The sequence below is a fragment of the Halichoerus grypus genome, chromosome 8 (assembly GCF_964656455.1).
Source record: "Halichoerus grypus chromosome 8, mHalGry1.hap1.1, whole genome shotgun sequence".
Lineage (NCBI taxonomy): Eukaryota > Metazoa > Chordata > Mammalia > Carnivora > Phocidae > Halichoerus > Halichoerus grypus.
Window position 1 is genome coordinate 77,247,815 of NC_135719.1, and position 18,822 is coordinate 77,266,636.

Here is an 18,822-nt window from a genome sequence, read left to right on the forward strand (position 1 = left end):
GACATTCCTACAATGTTTTGGCACTTTTATCTACTGTTAGCCCAGTAATTAAAGTTTCTGGAGTTATAGAAACAAAAACAATAATAGTATTTATTGTGGGTTACAATGTGTCAAGCACTCTCCTAATCACTCCACATAGAATAATTCATTCAAAACCCGAAACAACTTAATGACATTATTTTCACTTGACAGATGAGGAAACGTGAGTCCACAAAAGTAAGTGACTTGCCCAAGGTCACACAGTAAGTGACAGAGCCAGTTCTCAAGCCTAGGGAGTCTGGTTGTAGAAATGCCCATTTACGGCTACACGCTGTACCTCTTGAGTTATGGTATACAGGACATCAGTCATTTGTTTCATTAAAATCATAGGAATCAACATGGTACCTTACAAACAACCCTTGACAGCATCACTGTGGGCATTACTGTCCCCATTTCATAGATGTGGAAGCTGATTTTCTAATAAAATAACCTGTCGAGGTTCATGTAACACATAAAGACTTGGTGTTTGAACTTAGCCCTCCTTGACTTCACTTCTGCTCCCCGCCCCAACACCTCATGCCACCTGGGGTACAGGACTCTTCTGAATCATTTGGAGCCTCAAAAGCCCTCACAGCGTTAGAGATTTCTTCCTTTAGAAGAGAACAGATTTATAAAACCCTGTACAGAAGCCATTACCCAATTCCCTTATTTTCTAGTTGGAAAATCTTTACACTACTCACATTTTAAAACTAAATATACCTTATCAGATGATCTTTTACAACATGAATATTATATGAAATGGACTTTTTTATTCAAATAGACTTCCCAAGACGTTGCTCTAAGTACTAAGTATGTGTTTCCTATCCAGTAATTATCAACAGTGTCCCTTTAGTTTCTAGATAATATTGGTCCCAACTCTATTTTCTGCATACATTTTAAAAATAGGCTCAAGCCCTGATTTCACTTTGCCTATTGATGATCTTAGTGCTCCAGCAGCCGCTTCTACTTGGCACCCATTCTCTTAGAATAGAGTTTTGTAAAAGACAGTGGCATTTACCACAAGGATATAATTGCTCATCCTGGTTGTTGTTTTCCACCGAGGGAGGAAGCCAGACAGGAGAAATTCTCCCAGCTGCCGTTCCTCAGGAAGGCACTTGGCAACTATGGCATATTAAAGGCTAAATAAAGCTTGGAACTCAGCTTCTGATGGCATCAAAGCACCGCTGTAGATGAAGACTGTCATCCCTCGTTGAGAGCGGCTCTGGAGCTTTACTGGCCGAGGCTCAGGCCAGCACGGAAGGCAACAGCGTACTCTGAGCGGGTGGCAAGAGTGGGCATTGGCATTACCATGCAACACCGTCAGTGTGTCCTAGTTTAGAGGAGTCTCAGGACAGTAGAGGACTTTCTAATTTGTATTTTTATCCAGCAAGGATCTGAATACCTTTAAAGTCTGTTGACCCACTGAGCGTTTCAGTTACTGCTTGGTGTTCCCAAGTTCACAGAAGTCCCTTGGAATTTTTTCAAATGACTACCATGATATCAGCCAGAAGTTAAATGAAAGGAAAAAGAAACATTCAAAGCAGGAAAGATGGGTTTTTAAGTGGGAACATAGGAAATACTGAGAATGACACCATTGTAGCAGGATTTGCTGAGTTTTAATATCATCCATTCCTTTCATAGCAGACTTGATTATGATAAGGAGGAAAAGATTTGGAGACCTGGGATCCCTGAACTCCAAAAAAGGACCCAAGAATACTCAGGCTCCTCAAATAAACTGGAAAGGTGTTGAACCTATGTGCTCTTCAAGTTTGGGCTTAGATTCCTTTGTTTTAAATGAACTTGTTCCTCGTTCTTAGTAATGACGCACGGTATAAAGTTACAACAGCCAAGTCCAAGGCCAACCCAGGCTAATGTGCGTTGCATACATGATTGTGTGTCACTGCACCATTGTGATGCAAATAGTCCAAGTTGTATGTTAGGTCCAGCTTTGTTCCCCTACCGCATCTCCTCTTCAAGCTCCCATCAATCCCTGCCTTCCTGCCTTACCAACCCGTTGCCATTCGGGAGGTGTTGTCATACATTCCTTTTGCATAAGCTATTCCTTCCATCTAGAATACTCTTATCTAGTGGATCTTTGATCCTTTGAATCTTGTCCCATGCTCCTAGGCTGACTTGGCACCTTCTTAGAAGGCATTACCTTGTGTACATCTTCATTGCAATAATTGCACTGAATTGTAGTTCTTTATTTAAATGTTTATTTCCCACCAGAATATGGATTTCTTAGGGGGAAGAACTGGATCTTCCCTCCTTAACCGCCAGCCCCACACCCAGTATCTGTCACCATGTAGAGCCTCATGAATGTTTGTGGAAGGGTGGGAGGAAACACGATATGGTTTTGTCAGTTGCCCCCAGTAACCAGAAGGAGGTACCTAATACTTTTTATTAAGGAGAGTAAAGCAGTTTCACTATTTTAAAACCCATCACTTTGTTTAGAACCTACCACTAGAATAGCAGTAACCACTGGAAACATTTACGTTAAAAAGTTCTAAGCTGAGATGAAAAATGTTACATAGCATAGATATGTGTACAAAATTTGTAAACAACTCACATACCCATCATAGGAGGGTTTTTAATTACCTTATGGCATATTAGGAAGCCATTAAAATGCAGTTTCTAATGAATATTCCACTATACAATCATTTGTGATGTGATAAGTAGAAAAAACAAGTCACAAAACATACAATATCCTAGTTTGGGTGAAGAGTGCATATGTGTGTGTGTGTATGAAAGTAAAAGCATTTTTTATTGAGTTACATTGTTTCCTTGTTTATATTTTTCAATATGATGAACATTTGTAACGAACATGCATTACTTCTGTAGTAAAAAAAAAAAATAGTAAGATATATTTTTATAAATTTTTTTGCCTGAAACTCCATTTTAATCCCTAACTTCTGCCTCTTCACTGCTCTCTTGCCAAAAGAATTGTAAACTTGGTAGGGGGATGGGTGAGAGAGTTATGATAATTTACTTTGAGAACTTCCAGAATGAGATGGTGTGACACAGAAATCCGGAGTGGTGATTTTTTCACGACTTTAAGTAAGGTCAGGAAATGACAGATCATCTTATGAAAGAGATATGCGGTAATAGCAACAAAAATCACCCATACAGTATATAATGGGTGATGTGTTTCCCTGATGGTATGAACTAATAGAATTCTTTAAAACAAACAAGCAAACTGTGCTGCATGGTTTAATGGCTGGATGACCTTGCTTTTATTTACTTTGATGGCTTCTGCATCCAGGGCTAAAGTGGCCATATCTTTTAGAGGAACTGGAAGAGGGCAAGGTCTTTGGACATCTGTGAATAAACACATGCACAAATGCAGGCATGCAGGCATGCACACATGCATGCCTTAGGACCCACACCCAGCAAAGGAATGTGTTTGTTACTTTAGACACCAAGCCAGAATCTGAGCACACGTTGAGGGGGTTGAATTCATGTCCGTTCTCATTGCTGGTAGTTGGAGAGTTTCCTCTGAGACTCCTCTTACCTCTGGCTGCCTACTCACAAGCTCAGGAAATCCTTTCTCATTGCTCACCTCACACTGGGAGAGCCCAGTTGTGTTTCAAATGCAGTAGCATATCCAGACCTCCTGTGTGCCACCATACCTCCCCACCTCCCACCGGTGGCCTGTGAGTGCCTTCTCCAGAGTCCCACACACCTTTTTGTTGTTTGCTCACCAGGCCGCATACCCAGAGCCGTAGCATCCATCAACCAGCACCTCCTGAGATCAGATGACGTGGTGAGCTGTTGCCTCGACCTCGGAGTGCCCAGCATCTCCTTCCGCATCAATGGGCAGCCTGTGCAGGGGATGTTTGAGAACTTCAACACAGATGGGCTCTTCTTCCCTGTGGTGAGCTTCTCAGCAGGTGTCAAGTAAGTGACGGCTATGATTTCATGAAGAGTAGCTGTTAGTTCACCTCCCCACCACTCCTGTGAGCTGGGGAGCATAGTAATGTTCCTCAGGACTTCCACACCATGAGTGACTTCCCCACATGACCCTCCCAAAATGATAGTGAAAGCAGAAGAGCGATCCAGAATCACTGACTCAGTAGATACTTGTTGAATACATACCTACTGCCAAAAGTTTTATAATGTCCTCATGTAGTAAGATAAATAAGATCTATGTAGAACCTTGCTTTAATAATTATATTAAAAATTACATGCTCATTATTAAAAATATGAAAGATACAGTTATAAATAAGACCGTATCATCTATGATCTCAACATTTAATGTCTGCTAATATTTTGGTGTATTTTATTCTACACATATATGAGGATTTTTTAATTGACATCACACTGTATATGAAGTTTTATGTCTTGATTATTTTTCATTCAACAATACATTAATGAACCTTTTCTTGAGTCATTATATATCCTCCTAAAACAATTTTTTTTTAAGATTTTATTTATTTGACAGAGAGAGACACAGCAAGAGAGGGAACAAAAGCGGGGAGTGGGAGAGGGAGAAGCAGGCTCCCTGACAAACAGGGAGCCCGATGCAGGGCTCGATCGCAGGACCCTGGGATCACGACCTGAGCCGAAGGCAGACGCCTAATGACTGAGCCACTCAGGTGCCCCCTAAAACAGTTTTTATAGCCATATAATATCCTTTTATTTATCCATAATATAGCCATTACTTTGTTTTTAGACTTTCATGCCAATTCCATTTTTATCTTAAAAATAAAATTATTATGGACATCCTTGAGCATAACTCTTTGTCTGCATTTCTGTTAAGATCCTCCTAGAAGGAGGTCAAAAGGTATGAACTTTTTAAAGTCTAAATTTATAATCATGTGGCCAAGTAGATTTTCAGGAAGATTGTATGGAACACTTCAGAAATCATGATCAACAATTTTGAAATCTCAAAATCTTTTTTATAACTCATTTGACCTGAACTCATTTTGTGGTAAAACTGTTGCCAACAGAAATGAGGCTACTTTTTGTCTTTCATTTATTCCCCTTTTGAATATTTGCATGTTTAACTGAAGAAATATTAATGTGTTTGATTATGGGGTTCAGCCTCTCACCTGGCTGGGGGTTCTAGTTAATATATACTATGTAGACTTTCTTTTTTAAAACCTAAAGAATTCTGAAGTCTGAAACACAACTCCAAAATTTTCAGATAAAGGATTTGGGCCTATGGTATCATTTAAAGCAACATATGGGAATAACCAACCAATTGGATCTTCATTAACTTTTACTGTTATTGGTTATTTTTCATCTTTGCCAATTTGAGAATAACTTAAAGTTTTAATTTTCTATTTCTTTGATTACCAATATACCAATGTGGTTAAGCATTTTTTATGCTTATTGTTTTTACATGTTATCTCAGCCCAATGTTTTTATTTCATGTTCTCTGCCTTTCTGGTATTAATTTTGGGGGCAATTTTTTCTATGTTAAGACTATTTAAAATACTGCCTTATTGGTTTCAAATATTTTTCCCAGTTTATGATTTACATTTTCACACTTAGTTTTATTTTTCTGTTTTTTGTTTTTCCCTTTTATAAAAATAATGCAAGTCAAGGAACAACCAAGAACCCAAAATCGTACCACCCAGAGATAATCATATTACCTTTTCATTTATCTATCTCAATATTTTTATGTTAAGTTGGATTTATACTACACATGCTGTTTTTCTACATACTGTTGCAAACTATTGTGTTCACTGCTCTGCGCCTTCTCTTGTACCAGTTAGATGCTGTATTATTTTAGTGCGACTATATGTTTTAATGTCTGTAAGACAAGACCCCATTATAAGTCTTCTTCCCCAAGATTTTCTTAGTCATTCTTGATCCTTGCTTGTTAAAGAGATCACAGTCAACTGAGTGGGAAACTAGAGTCAACACAGTTGGAATCACACTGGTTTCCGTGGAAGCCATTGGAAAGAGCCATAAGAGGAGGGGTGTGAAGAACAGATGCTTGGAGTTCAGACCACAAAGAAACCATCTCAGAGCTTGGGGATGGATTTCCAAAGTGACACCACCGTGATAGGCCTCAGCACCTCAGGTAGACTGATAAACTAAGACATGTTCACATATCTTCCAACAGAGGACAGAATTTTAGTTCTGTTTCAGTTAAATAATTTAGAAATAAAGAATTATCCTTTGGAAATGATATTCAGCCTTTGGCATTTGATACAGATATGCAAATACACGTGGTATAAGCTAATGTATGTTTGCAAACATACAGAGTGACACAATATACAGATACATACATGCAAATATTTATAAATCTATTCATGTAGGTGGATACAATATGTTTAAATTAAATATTATCATTGTTTGAGATTCTTTTAACAAATGGAGACCCACTATAGGAAAACCTTACTAGGGCTGCAAATCTACTCATCAGTGTTTCAAGCCAGAGAATCTTCTATCAGCCCCAAGGACTGTATTCTAGAGTTGCAAGTTTTTTGCCTGTGTTTCTCTCCGCTGAGGAATTCCAGTTCTCCTATTTTAAATGTGACGTAACCTGTCGTTCTTCACTGATATCCATAAGAAGCATGTAGAAAACAAGGAGCATTGCTGAAGGAGACACTGGAAACACAAAGAGAACTGATTGGAACAGAGACCTCTGGCAGTCGGGGGCAGGGTGGTGAACAAGCATATGCCCCATTGTACATCCTCCCCACTTTATTCCCCAGGAAGAAAGAGAATGAGTAGAAATCTAGATACAATGTAACAGCATTTGGTTAGCCACCTGTTGGCTCAATACCTTATTTGGAGAAACAAGGTCACTTTGAGCAGTCCGTTCCCAGGACCATACTTCCCTGGGTAGCTAATGGCCTTGGTCACCCAGCATCACTGCCCTTCCCTTCTTCATTTGTTTTGACCACATCCCACTTTCTGGGTTTTACTTATTTTCAAAGCAAGTACATACACCTGCTTCTCAAGTATCCCATCTGAGAGAAGTGCTTAGCCAGAAGTCAGATCTCTGGAGAAAAGGACCTTTTTTAGTCTGCTGAATAATGGACTTTCGTAAGTCCATACAACAATCTCATATAATGATATTTTTTTTTGATGTAGCGTTCCATGATTCATTGTTTGCGTATAACACCCAGTGCTCCATGCAGTACATGCCCTCTTTAATACCCATCACCAGGCTAACCCATCCCCCCACCCCCCTCCCCTCTAGAACCCTCAGTTTGTTTCTCAGAGTCCATAGTCTCTCATGGTTCATCTCCCCCTCTGATTTCCACCCCCTTCATCATTCCCTTCCGGCTGTCTTCTTTTTTTTTTTTTTTTTTTTTTAACATATAATGTATTATTTGTTTCAGAGGTACAGGTCTGTGATTCAGCAGTCTTACACAATTCACAGCGCTCACCATAGCACATACCCTCCCCAATGTCTATCATCGAGCCACCCCATCCCTCCAACCCCCTACCACTCCAGCAACCCTCAGTTTGTTTCCTGAGATTAAGAACTCCTCATATCAGTGAGGTCATATGATACATGTCTTTCTCTGATTGACTTATTTCGCTCAGGATAATACCCTCCAGTTCCATCCACGTTGTTGCAAATGGCAAGATTTCATTCCTTTTGATGGCTGCATAATATTCCATTGTATATATACCCCACATCTTCTTTATCCATTCATCTGTTGATGGACATCTTGGCTCTTTCCATAGTTTGGCTATTGTGGGCATTGCTGCTATAAACATCAGGGTACATGTACCCCTTCAGATCCCTACATTTGTATCTTTGGGATAAATACCCAGTAGTGCAATTGCTGGATCGTATGGTAGGTCTATTTTCAACTTTTTGAGGAACCTCCACACTGTTTTCCAGAGTGGCTGCACCAGCTTGCATTCCCACCAACAGTGTAGGAAGGTTCCCTTTCTCCGCATCCCTGCCAACATCTGTCGTTTCTTGACTTGTTAATTTTAGCCATTCTGACTGGTGTGAGGTGGTATCTCATTGAGGTTTTGATTTGGATTTCCCTGATGCCAAGTGATGTGGAGCACTTTTTCATGTGTCTGTTGGCCATTTGGATGTCTTCTTTGGAAAAATGTCTGTTCATGTCTTCTGCCCATTTCTTGATTGGATCATTTGTTCTTTGGGTGTTGAGTTTGATAAGTTCTTTATAGATTTTATATACTAGCCCTTTATCTGATCTGTCATTTGCAAATATCTTCTCCCATTCTGTCGGTTGTCTTTTGGTTTTGTTGACTGCTTCTTTTGCTGTGCAAAAGCTTTTTATCTTGATGAAGTCCCAATAGTTCATTTTTGCCCTTGCTTCCCTTGCCTTTGGCGATGTTTCATATAATGATTTTTAATCATTAACTCATCCATCCAATATCCCTCAGAGCAATGAGATAGAACTTTTTTTGTTTTTTTTGGTGAGGACTTATTGAAATCTCTTAGCAAAGAACTGTAGCTAGCAGGTGAAGAAATAGGCGACTCAAATGTATCCACATATAGAAGATGCTTCTAGCATCTCTTGTCCAGGTTAGCAGAGCATGCAGCCTTCTCAGTGCACAGGAAAAAGAGAAGCTAAGTTCCAAGGTTAGACAACTTCTTTTTCTTGTGTCTCTCACAACTGGTGAGAGAATTTAAGAAACTGAAAAATCCAGATGTGTTGACTTGAAAAGTTTATACCTTAGCCATGAGAGCTTCTTCCTTAGAACCCCTGAACAGATGGTAATCTAAAACGTGGTGCCAGGGGGTTTGATGTCTCTCAAGCCTCCTCTCTATCAGGAAAACATCACCTCTGACATATTCCTGTCTTTGGTTCTCAGAACATGACATGATCTGAGGAGAGATGGAACTGAGCGCACATTTGGGAAATACATTTTAATGAAGTACATCCAAGTCTCTCACATGATATCTTTGGTCATTCTCAGTGCTGCTCCTATGTTGGAGAGTAGCCAATTAATTTATTTTTATTTGTGAGCAAATGGGATCAATATACCAGTACTTACTCTCATATCAACTGGTAATCTATGATTTGGTGCTGAAACCCAGAAGTTTCTCCCTATACTACTTTAGTTCAGTTGTACAGAAAGCTAGAGAGAGAAACCAGGATATTAATTCCAAGTTTATTAAAGTATCTTATTGAAAATAAATATGGTTAATAACACTGTTGATCAGGCGACTGAGTCCTCTGGTTGTCGGACCTGTGCCAAGTTCCACTGTGAGTGGTCAAGGTGAGGAAGGCAGAACAGAAGTGCTGAGAAGCCTGGGGCGCCTGAGTATCTCAGTGGGTTAAGCATCCAACTCCTGATTTCGGCTCAGGTCATGATCTCAAGATTGTGAGATCCAGCCCCACATCAGGCTCCATGCTTAGCATGGAGCCTACTTAAGATTCTCTCTCTCCCTCTGCCCCTCCCCTGCAACTCAAGCGTACATGCTCGCGCTCTCTCTCTCTCTCTCTCTCAAAAAAAAAAAAAATTGCTGAGGCCCTCTTAAAGCAGTCCTACATGTTAAGGATGACACTACTCTCAAAAATGTAAATTTAAAAGCTAAAAGAACAAGGCTTTATTTTTCATATACAAAATAATAACAATACATTTGAAAAGAAATTTTTGTTTTCACCCGATATAGTAGAATACTTGCCTGGTTTTATAGTGTCTCTCCCAGCAAGGTACAAGCTTATGCCTATCTAGGAAGAGAGCCTTCTCCAATCATAGAAGCATTCAGGATTGTTTCTCATATTTATTTTCAACTTCTGTGTGGCTTCTAAACTAGATTTCTCTTTTACAGCCCCATTTCCTCCTAATTATTGGTTTTTGCTGAGGTCACAGTCTTGAATTTGTGACCCCATAATTATTTTTGTAACTACAAACTATGTTGTTAATAATACCTGATTAAGATGTCCCTGCTAGCAGTCATCAAAGAGCAAAAATCTTTTTCAATTATATTTACCCACAGTGAAGTCAAAGGCAGCATGAGTAATTACTAACAAAATCCACAAACCAATATGTACTCTCTTTTCTAACTATTATGAATGTGCCTCCTTAGTTTTCTTCTCAGTGTGGTTTGTTCGTGGATACTATTCATGCAGTAGGCCCTCAATGTAACAACGCTGTTTGGTTATAGGACAGAATTTAGGTCCCAAAAGGTTGAGTTACTTATATGCCAGCAAACCCCTTATTAAAATATAGTCTCACCCTGCGAGGTGGCATCTTGGCATGAACTGCATGGATAACGTGACACAGAAGCCACAGCATATAGTGAATTTGGGGTGATACTTTTTGTTTTGCAGAAAATTGATGAGTTAATTGCTGTAGTAGAATATATTTTATAGCCATAGTTAAACTCCCCATAGAGCTATTTAATTGTCTCACATAACTCTTTTACCAGCCCTTTCAAATTTATAAAAACTACAATATCCAAAGGTGGTTGGTATTTGTGGTTGCTGTTTGTTTTCTGTTGGTATCTACCAGACTTGGCTAAAATTCAGGTAACCCAACAGCTTCGCTATTTCCAGCTTGCTGTGGTCAACGCTGTGGAAATTATTGCTGAGATAAATATACCTCTGTGGAGAACATGATGAGCACTGGCTGGATTGCCCTGGGCTTTCATCAGACACTGGCCAGAAAGCAGTATGAGTGTGGGAACACATCACTCAGATTGTTCTCCCATCTTAGCAATAAGGACTGAAGATGCAATTATGAATCATGACTTAGGAGTTGAATTCAGGTCGGCCAAAGCTTGTTAATTCTTCCTCCTCTTAACCACAGCCTGTATCCTTTTCTTCTTTGGAACACCACCTTCCCCACTGTCTGGGAGAGATTCAATAGCGGAGGAGAGGAATGAGACATCCAGTAAGACAGACTCAAGTGACATCACATGTTTGCTAGTAAGCTATGGATAAGGAACCCAAGTCATCCTTCTTGAGCATGACAAAGCCTTGTCTTGATTTTTACTGTATTTTTTATTCATGGGTCAGTCTTTCATATCTGAGAACTTACACTAGGTAGTCTCATCTCTTCTGCAAATTGGCAAGCCACAATGCCTAAGTCTCAAAAAATTAAGTTGCAAATGCTAGCAGGGATTTTTCAATACAATTTGCTCTGTTTTCAAAATCAGTCAAGTAAATCAAAAATTCCTCCACATATCCCCAAATTTCACTACTCCCAGGAGATTAATGAAGCTATTGCTCATCTCTGAGGTGGAGGGATCTAAGGGCACAGTCACTTGCTGTAATCACTTCAGGAAGGAAAAAAAAAGAAAGAAAGAAACCTTCTTTGAGAGCTGATGGAATGTCTTAAGTTTTAGGAAGAACTCAAGAAGATGATAACAGGTACTTTAGTGGAAGAGATTAAATTGATTAATGAAATTGATTTTAAAATCCATTCATGTAGGGGCGCCTGGGTGGCTCAGTCGTTAAGCGTCTGCCTTCGGCTCAGGTCATGATCCTAGGGTCCTGGGATCGAGCCCCGCATCGGGCTCCCTGCTCGGCGGGAAGCCTTCTTCTCCCTCTCCCACTCCCCCTGCTTGTGTTCCCTCTCTCGCTGTGTCTCTCTCTGTCAAATAAATAAAATCTTTAAAAAAAATAAAATAAAATAAAATAAAATCCATTCATGTAGAGAAAAGGGATCAAGGATCCTTGATCGAAGGATCAAGAAGGACTAATTTTAATGAACTCAGTTCTTAAATTATCTTTTTATTTTAAATTTATCATCTGTGAGGCCAGGAGATTCTGTAGAACCCAAGGAGCAGGGAAGAATGCACCTGGAGAAGAGAGATTTACATTCTCATTGGAAAATTCTCATTTATGAGTGGGACAAAGGATTCAAATCATAAACCTTAAGTGCCAGATAACTGGATTTATTGAAAGAAGTAGACGAGGTATCTGTAACTTTGTTGTTTTTCCTGCTACCCCTTCGAATTCGTGCTCTGGGCAAGTTCTCAGGCAGCCTCTGTAACCTTTATTACTCCTTATAAGAATGAGAACAGTCTTGTTGGTAACATCAAAACTCAGTAAAAACTCAGATTTGTATGCAGTTGGTGGCTATAAAAGCTCAAATTTGTATGCAGTGGATGTGTGAGGCCTTCCCATTGGGCTTGCAGCCAGAGGCCGGGCTCCTCCAGGGTCAACCAGCTCTGTCTCCGACCCCCTGCTGAGCCGAGGGGGAGCTGCCTGGGTGCTGCGGGGGAGGGGCACAGCCTGTGGGGGTGGGAGTTGGTGCAGCTGTGGCTGGCAGCACACCTTTGTGTAATGACGTGTAGCAGCTTTCTCTTCTGGGGCCCTAGTGTAGTTTCCGTGGAGCCTTAGGCCGGGAGCATCTCCCTGCAGTTCTTTCCACACACGCTTTACCACCTGTGCTGGCCGCTGCGTTCTGGCTGACCCCCAGCCCTACTCTGTATTGCCCTCCCCCCCCGCCCCGCCGTGCGCACAGGCCTCCCACTTCGCCCAGTCCCCGGGGTTCTGATCTCGGCACAGTCCTTTGCCTCTCTGGCCATAATTCCTTTCAAGATGGCTGACAGGCGGCTCACTCGTGGAGTCTATCTGGCCTTCCAGGAACATAGTCCTTGGCCCCACCCTGAGCAGAAGGGCAGCTCTTTCCCTTGAGGTCTTCTGTGTCCCTCTGTCTCCTTCTCTCCCTCTCTCTGTCTGTTCTGTCACCAGGCAAACATGTCCCTCACTAAATTCCAGGGGACACTTGCAAGCTTCTCAGTGGTTCTTAAGCACTCAGCATTTGATTTCAGATAGGAGAGCACTCCCTTCCCTTTCTCCCTGACAGTTCCCTCCAAATGACTTATCTTCCTTTCATTGGCTTCATCATTTTATGACGGACTCTCATAGTGGATGCAGCATCCCACTTCAGGGTGTGCACAGATTAGCATCCTCTGAATTATCTGCCTGTGGGACCTCTGCTGAAACTCTAAGACAGAGGGGGAATCCCATTTTAATGTCTTCACATAATTAAAGTGAGTTTCAGGTGTTTCTTTTGATTATTTTCTTCAAGCCTGTCCTTATTGCTAGCTATTTCCTTTGACCTGGTCAGTCTGGATCTCCCAGAAAGAGTTCTGAGGAGGACCACCAATATTAGTTGTGGTTTGTTGGAGCCCTTCCCAGAGACTCTGGGCAGCGAGGGAAGGAGCCACAGATAGTAGGGGTGCCTGGCCCCAGCTCTTGTCCAATCCCACCTGCCGAGGGGCAGAAGGCAGACCTTCTGTCTGGCAGGACCCTTTTTTCCGCCCACTGAAGCACAGCGTAATGATGTTTGGAGACAGATGCTTCAGTGAGCAGTAAACACTGATTTCTGGTTATGTAAATTTTTCATTGTACAGTTTTTGTGGCCATTAGAAGAAATGAGATGAAGATTTATAACCAAATTATTCTCTTTTTAATAAATGAATATAAAAACAGAAATGGTGATTTTCCCTATGTGCTGTGTGGAACTCCACCTTTCTTGATTTGCTCTCTATCCAGAAGATGACAGCAGATGTTAAAATGTAAGAGAAATTTTAAAACGAAACAGAACTGGCAAGACGGCTCATGAATAATTAAGTCCAGCTAGAAGACCTCGTAGGAAATGATTTACTTGTTCTTAGAATCTGTACACCAGTGAGTAACAAAGAATACACTTGCTGTACGAGCTCCTGGGCATTCAGTTTCTCACAGAAAGGATGCTCAAGGAGAAGAGAGAGGCAAAAAAAAGAAAAAAGTCCCACACTCTTCTTTTGCTCAAAAAGATCTAGTTCTATCCCACAATTTCAGCATGTCAGTAACACAATCTGCTATGTTGCAGTTGAATTGGGAACTTCTCAACCAATAATTTCAAGGCTTAGTCATTATTTCCTGAAGGTTCACTAAATTAGTAACATTGAAGGCTAATGACTCAATTTTGTTTTAATGTCATTGTGCATATTCTTAATACACGTATATCTTGCCCCATTATGTAACATTTAATGTAGGACCATTCAGAAGGGACTATTGTGGTTCTAATTCTATATCATTGTTTAGTACTTTAAAATGGGAAAGTGGGGGGTTTCATATGATTTCCATAATTAATTTTAAAACAGCATTTTGTTAAAATGCTGTTTGGATAAAGAATTTGTATTGGGTAGAAAAAAAAAACCTTAATATCTCCCACTTGGAGAGAGTTTTATTTTCCGGTTTCATAATTAGGCCACTTCTGCAATCACAGTTACTCAGCCAACACTGAGCCTCTCTTGTAAGGTTGCCCTACCAGAACATTCGAGCGAAAGTAAGTGAGGCCTGGTGGAGAGCCTTGCTGTGAGAGCTTTGCTAGGTCATAACCCTTCCTCCACATACCTCATCTTCCCGCACCCACGTGCCCACTCCAGCCCCCTCCATCAGCGGTTCCTAACAATCCTTACTCCAAAACAAAACTGGGATCTGTCTGTTGTTTTCCATCTTGTCCATCATCACATTGGTTCAGACTGTCCTCCTCTCCCACTGTGACTAGTTTGGTGTCAGGTGCCTCCAAATACCGGTTAATTGGTCTGCTTCTCTGTTAACATAGAGCAGCGAGAAGAATCTTGCATTTCTTCTCCTTAAAGTCTTTCCAAAGCTTCCCGCCTGGAATACAATCTCCTCTTCTTGCCATGGCTCACAGACCCTACCTGATCTCACACTGCACACCCCCACCTCCTCTCCTGCCCCTTGGGCTCTCCACCCAAGCTCTTTCCTGCCTCGGGGCCTTGGCACATATTGTTCCTCTCTGCTTGGAATGCTCCTCTTCCAGATTTTAGACTCCTTAGCTCCTCTTTATCCCACAGGGTTAGCTCACATCTCCTCCTCAGAGAGGCCTTCCTGCACTCCAATCTAAGAGCCACCCTCTTTCCAGAGTTATTCCACATTGCCCTCTTTGTTCCTTCCTCGATATCTCCCCATCAGTAATTATGACTGTTTTTCTAGTTGGATGCCTGCTCTGTGACTCCAGGGACACTGTAGTCTTTGTTCATTGCCGAGTCTTCCGTGCAGAGAACAGCACGTCATACGGGTTCAGTAACTCGTTGTTCAGCAGAGGGAGGAGGAGGGTGAGAGTGTTGAGAGCAGATGCTACGTGTATGTATTGATTTTTCCTGTGGGAAACGAGTGTTGCCCCTGCAAGGCTACATATCTTTTTGTGTTTTAATGACTTAAAACCATGGTCATATTTCCTCATCGGATTAATGTGGTTGCTGTTGATTTACAAAAGCTCTATTTCTTGTTACAAACCTGGGAGAATATGAAGTGTCATTTTGAAATGCTTCACTGTCGTCCTCTCTTCCTTGCAAGGGGAGCTTTGGGGTGTAACTATACCCGTAACCGAACCTATATATGTGAGGCTGAAATTCAGCCAGAATGCTGAATTCACATATTGAAAGACTTCAGTACACTGGAAATTGGTGCCTGCCATTCCTGTGAACCCCCAGGTGTCTTTCCCCCTTCCTGGGAGGTCTCTCTGCAGGCACTGCTGGGGTGGACCAGAGTGTCAGGTCTGGATGCCAGCAGGGTGGTGGTGCCCCTGGGAAAGGCACTAAAGGCACAGGCACCCCAGTGGGCAGACACTTGATGCCCATTTGGCTTCCTAAGGCTATGGCCACATGCTCACGCTTCTTCAGAGTCGCCCTCGTATGGCTGCTTTGGGGAACTGCAGCCTCTGCAGTGTTATCACTTCAAGTAATAGCACCTGGCATATATACCATTTGTGTTTAATATGCTGGCATTTCTTCATCTTGTGCCTGCTTCTGAAGGTTACAATTTCCTATTTCCCCCAGAGAGTTATGCCACGTTTTCTTTAATTAATATGTGAGTAATGTCCCTCAAGTAGAAAGACTTGAAGTCCCCATGCTGTGCTTTCAGTATGATCTGTTTGGAGAATCGTATCATCATCACTGTTACCTTTTGAGTACTCTAGTAATAATATCTGCAATAATGACTTGTCTACTAGAGTAAGGAAAAACATGATTTTTAAAGTCTAGTGATATTTCTGTATAAGTTAACTTTTAAGAACTTAGCTGACACGGGTCGACTGAGGATCCTGCACTGACCATTCTCTCTACTGCTTTATTGCGTACTTTCAGATGTTCGCTGTACTGAACCCGAATTCAGGCGCTTCCCAACAAAACAATTTGGGGGCGGGGGGCCTTATCTTGAATTTTTTACGTACTTGGGCTGGGATTTCTTTTTTTAACCTCTCTCTTCCTGGTCTCTCCAAATGTTACAGAGTGCGTTTCCTGATGGGTGGACGTCATGGAGAATTTAAGTTCCTGCCTCCCTCTGGCTATGCCCCTTGCTATGAAGCCTTACTTCCAAAAGAAAAGATGAGATTGGAGCCTGTGAAAGAATATAAACGTGACGCTGAAGGCGTTAGAGATCTGCTGGGTACCACCCAGTCCCTCTCCCAAGCCTCTTTCATCCCATACCCCATAGACACCAGTCAGGTAGGTTCCTGCTGCCAGCAGGAGTAGATGAAGTGATAGGGCTAAATCCTTCGCTCTGTGTTGTCTCTGAACCATTCCTGTCGTCCATTCTGTATTATTGTCACGTCATGCGAACAACTGTCGTTCTTCGTGTTTCCACCATATGCGTAGATTGAGCTCTTTAAGGATTTCTCAGAGAACAAGTGATCACCTGCTACAGGCAAGACTCTGTGAGGTGCAGGCACAGATAGGCAGTACTCTCTGGGAATTCGCAACCACACTGAAGAGGTAAAAAGCAAATGTATTATTATTTTTTTCAATCTGAGTGTAATGCAAAATGAACTGTAGCACAAATAAGTGCTGGAGACACCTGTTAGGCTAGAATATTTCTAGAAGTCTAGTTAGGATAGACTTCAACCAGAGCCTTTAATAAGCCTAAATGAGGAGGGGCATCCAGGGTTGAAGTAACAGGAATACGGTAAGTAAGGGTGTAGAAGTAGAAACACAAAGTACGGACAGGTGGATAACCACCCTATGATCCAGCAATCTCACTACTAGGTATTTACCCAAAGAATACAGATATACTAATTCAAAGGAATACACGCATCCCAATGTTTATAGCAGCATTATCTATGATAGCCGAATTATGGAAACAGCCCAAGTGTCCATCGATTGATGGATAAAGAGGAGGTGGTGTGTGTGTGTAATGGAATATTACTCAGCCCTAAAGAAGAATGAAATCTTGCCATTTGCAACAACATGGATGGAGCTAGAGTGTATTATGCTAAGCAAAATAAGTCAGAGAATGATAAATACCATATGATCTCACTCATATGTAGAATTTAAGAAACAAAACAAATGAGCAAAGGGGGAAGAAAAGAGAGGAAAACCAGGAAAAAGACTCTTAACTGTAGAGAACAAACTGATGGTGACCAGAAGGGAGGTAGGTGGGGGGATGGGGGAAACAGGTGATGGGGATGAAGAGTACACTTACCATGATGAGCACTGAGCAATGTATAGAATTGTTGAATCACTATATTGTACACCTGAAACTAATATAACACTGTTTGTTAACTAACTGGAATTTAAATAAAAACTTAAAAAAAGGTAGGGACAGATCATAATAAAATATTCTCCTGTGACTGGATGCTCAGAGGAGAGGGGGTATGTAGGAGAAGAGCTGGAAATAAAACTGAAAGAAATGAAGAAATGGGATAGTACATATGAGGGGAAAGTGCTGATAAAGGGACATTTCTTTCCCTTTCCAGGGTCTCTATTTTGGAAGAGACACACTCACATGCTTATGACAAGGGACATAAACAACAGTTTCCAGTATTTCCTCCACACCAGTGCTATTCGAGTCACTATTCTAAACATTAGAGAAAATCATTGACAAGGAGACTTGTCTCTGAAGCACATCGGGTTAATAGTTTGTAGGAATATAGCTCTCTTGACCTATAGAAAGTCTCCAGCATGTTTCTTCCCCATAATATTCACGTGACCCTATTACATTCAGCTATGTGTGCATGTTCCTGAATTTGCTTCGTACCTTCCTCAGCTCATTATTGTGAACTTGCTTAGAATGGAAAGAGCAGCATTTCCCTGCCTGCCTCACAGAGCCTGGTGTAGCACCTTGAAAGTAGTTGGCATTAAGAAGGTTGACAGGAAACTGGGGAGGAGTTGGTGAGCCAAAGATGATCCTGGGAATTGGATCCTCTGGTTCCCGTGTATCCTACACACGAAGCTGGAGGCCCAAAGAACTAAACTAGCTTTCGCATGGACACAAGGCTCCAGCACACAAGTGAGGGGAGAGCATGAGCATGATACCTACTTCTCTGCACCAATCCTCACTGAATCATCAGAAATGAGTGTTAGGAAAGGCCTCCTGGAAGAAGTGGGCCTCAAAAGAATGAGGGGAAGTTTTGATGAGGGAGGAAAGGAGGGCTTGACCAAAGAGTGGGAAGAACGTCTACACATGCAGAACTGAAGATTTGAAAATCGAAGATCACAGATAAATCAGCAAGCCAGGTCCAGACCCATAGTTGAATCTGTATGGACCCTGGAACTAGGGAGATGTTCCCAGGGAATCAAATAATAGGCAAGTTCTTGTCAGAAAGGTGCAATTTATTATCTTGAATGAGGCCTAATTTTTTAGGATCTACCATTCTGTGAAATTATCAAAGGAGAAGTTACATATGTAGAGAGTCAACTCCATCCTCCCTGGGGCATAGTAACCAGTTTGCGGGTGAAGTACTGCTGACTGGAGCCCTGTCCTGGGTACTGCCAGTACCCAGGGCTTGAAGCGCCCCAGCCCCTGGCTGAGCGCTGGGAAGAAGGAGCCCAGCTCCGGGCAGCCCAGCCCTAGACACCGTAAGGCAGTTAGCAAGCCAGTGTTACTCTGCCCCAGGTAGTCACCAATTGAGGTCACTGAAATTATGATTTAGGGTTCTTTGTGG

At 41.6% G+C, this 18,822-nt stretch overlaps 1 protein-coding gene across 1 annotated transcript in view; it reads left to right on the top strand.

Annotated features, from left to right (window-relative positions):
• The window catches only part of RYR3 (ryanodine receptor 3), a 503,714-nt gene that overhangs the window by 282,917 nt on the left and 201,975 nt on the right, over window positions 1-18,822 (top strand). Inside the window, 5 exon segments of the mRNA XM_078053421.1 lie at window positions 3,723-3,776; window positions 3,779-3,802; window positions 3,805-3,852; window positions 3,855-3,915; window positions 16,171-16,387. Of these exon segments, the coding sequence (XP_077909547.1) occupies window positions 3,723-3,776; window positions 3,779-3,802; window positions 3,805-3,852; window positions 3,855-3,915; window positions 16,171-16,387 (404 nt within the window).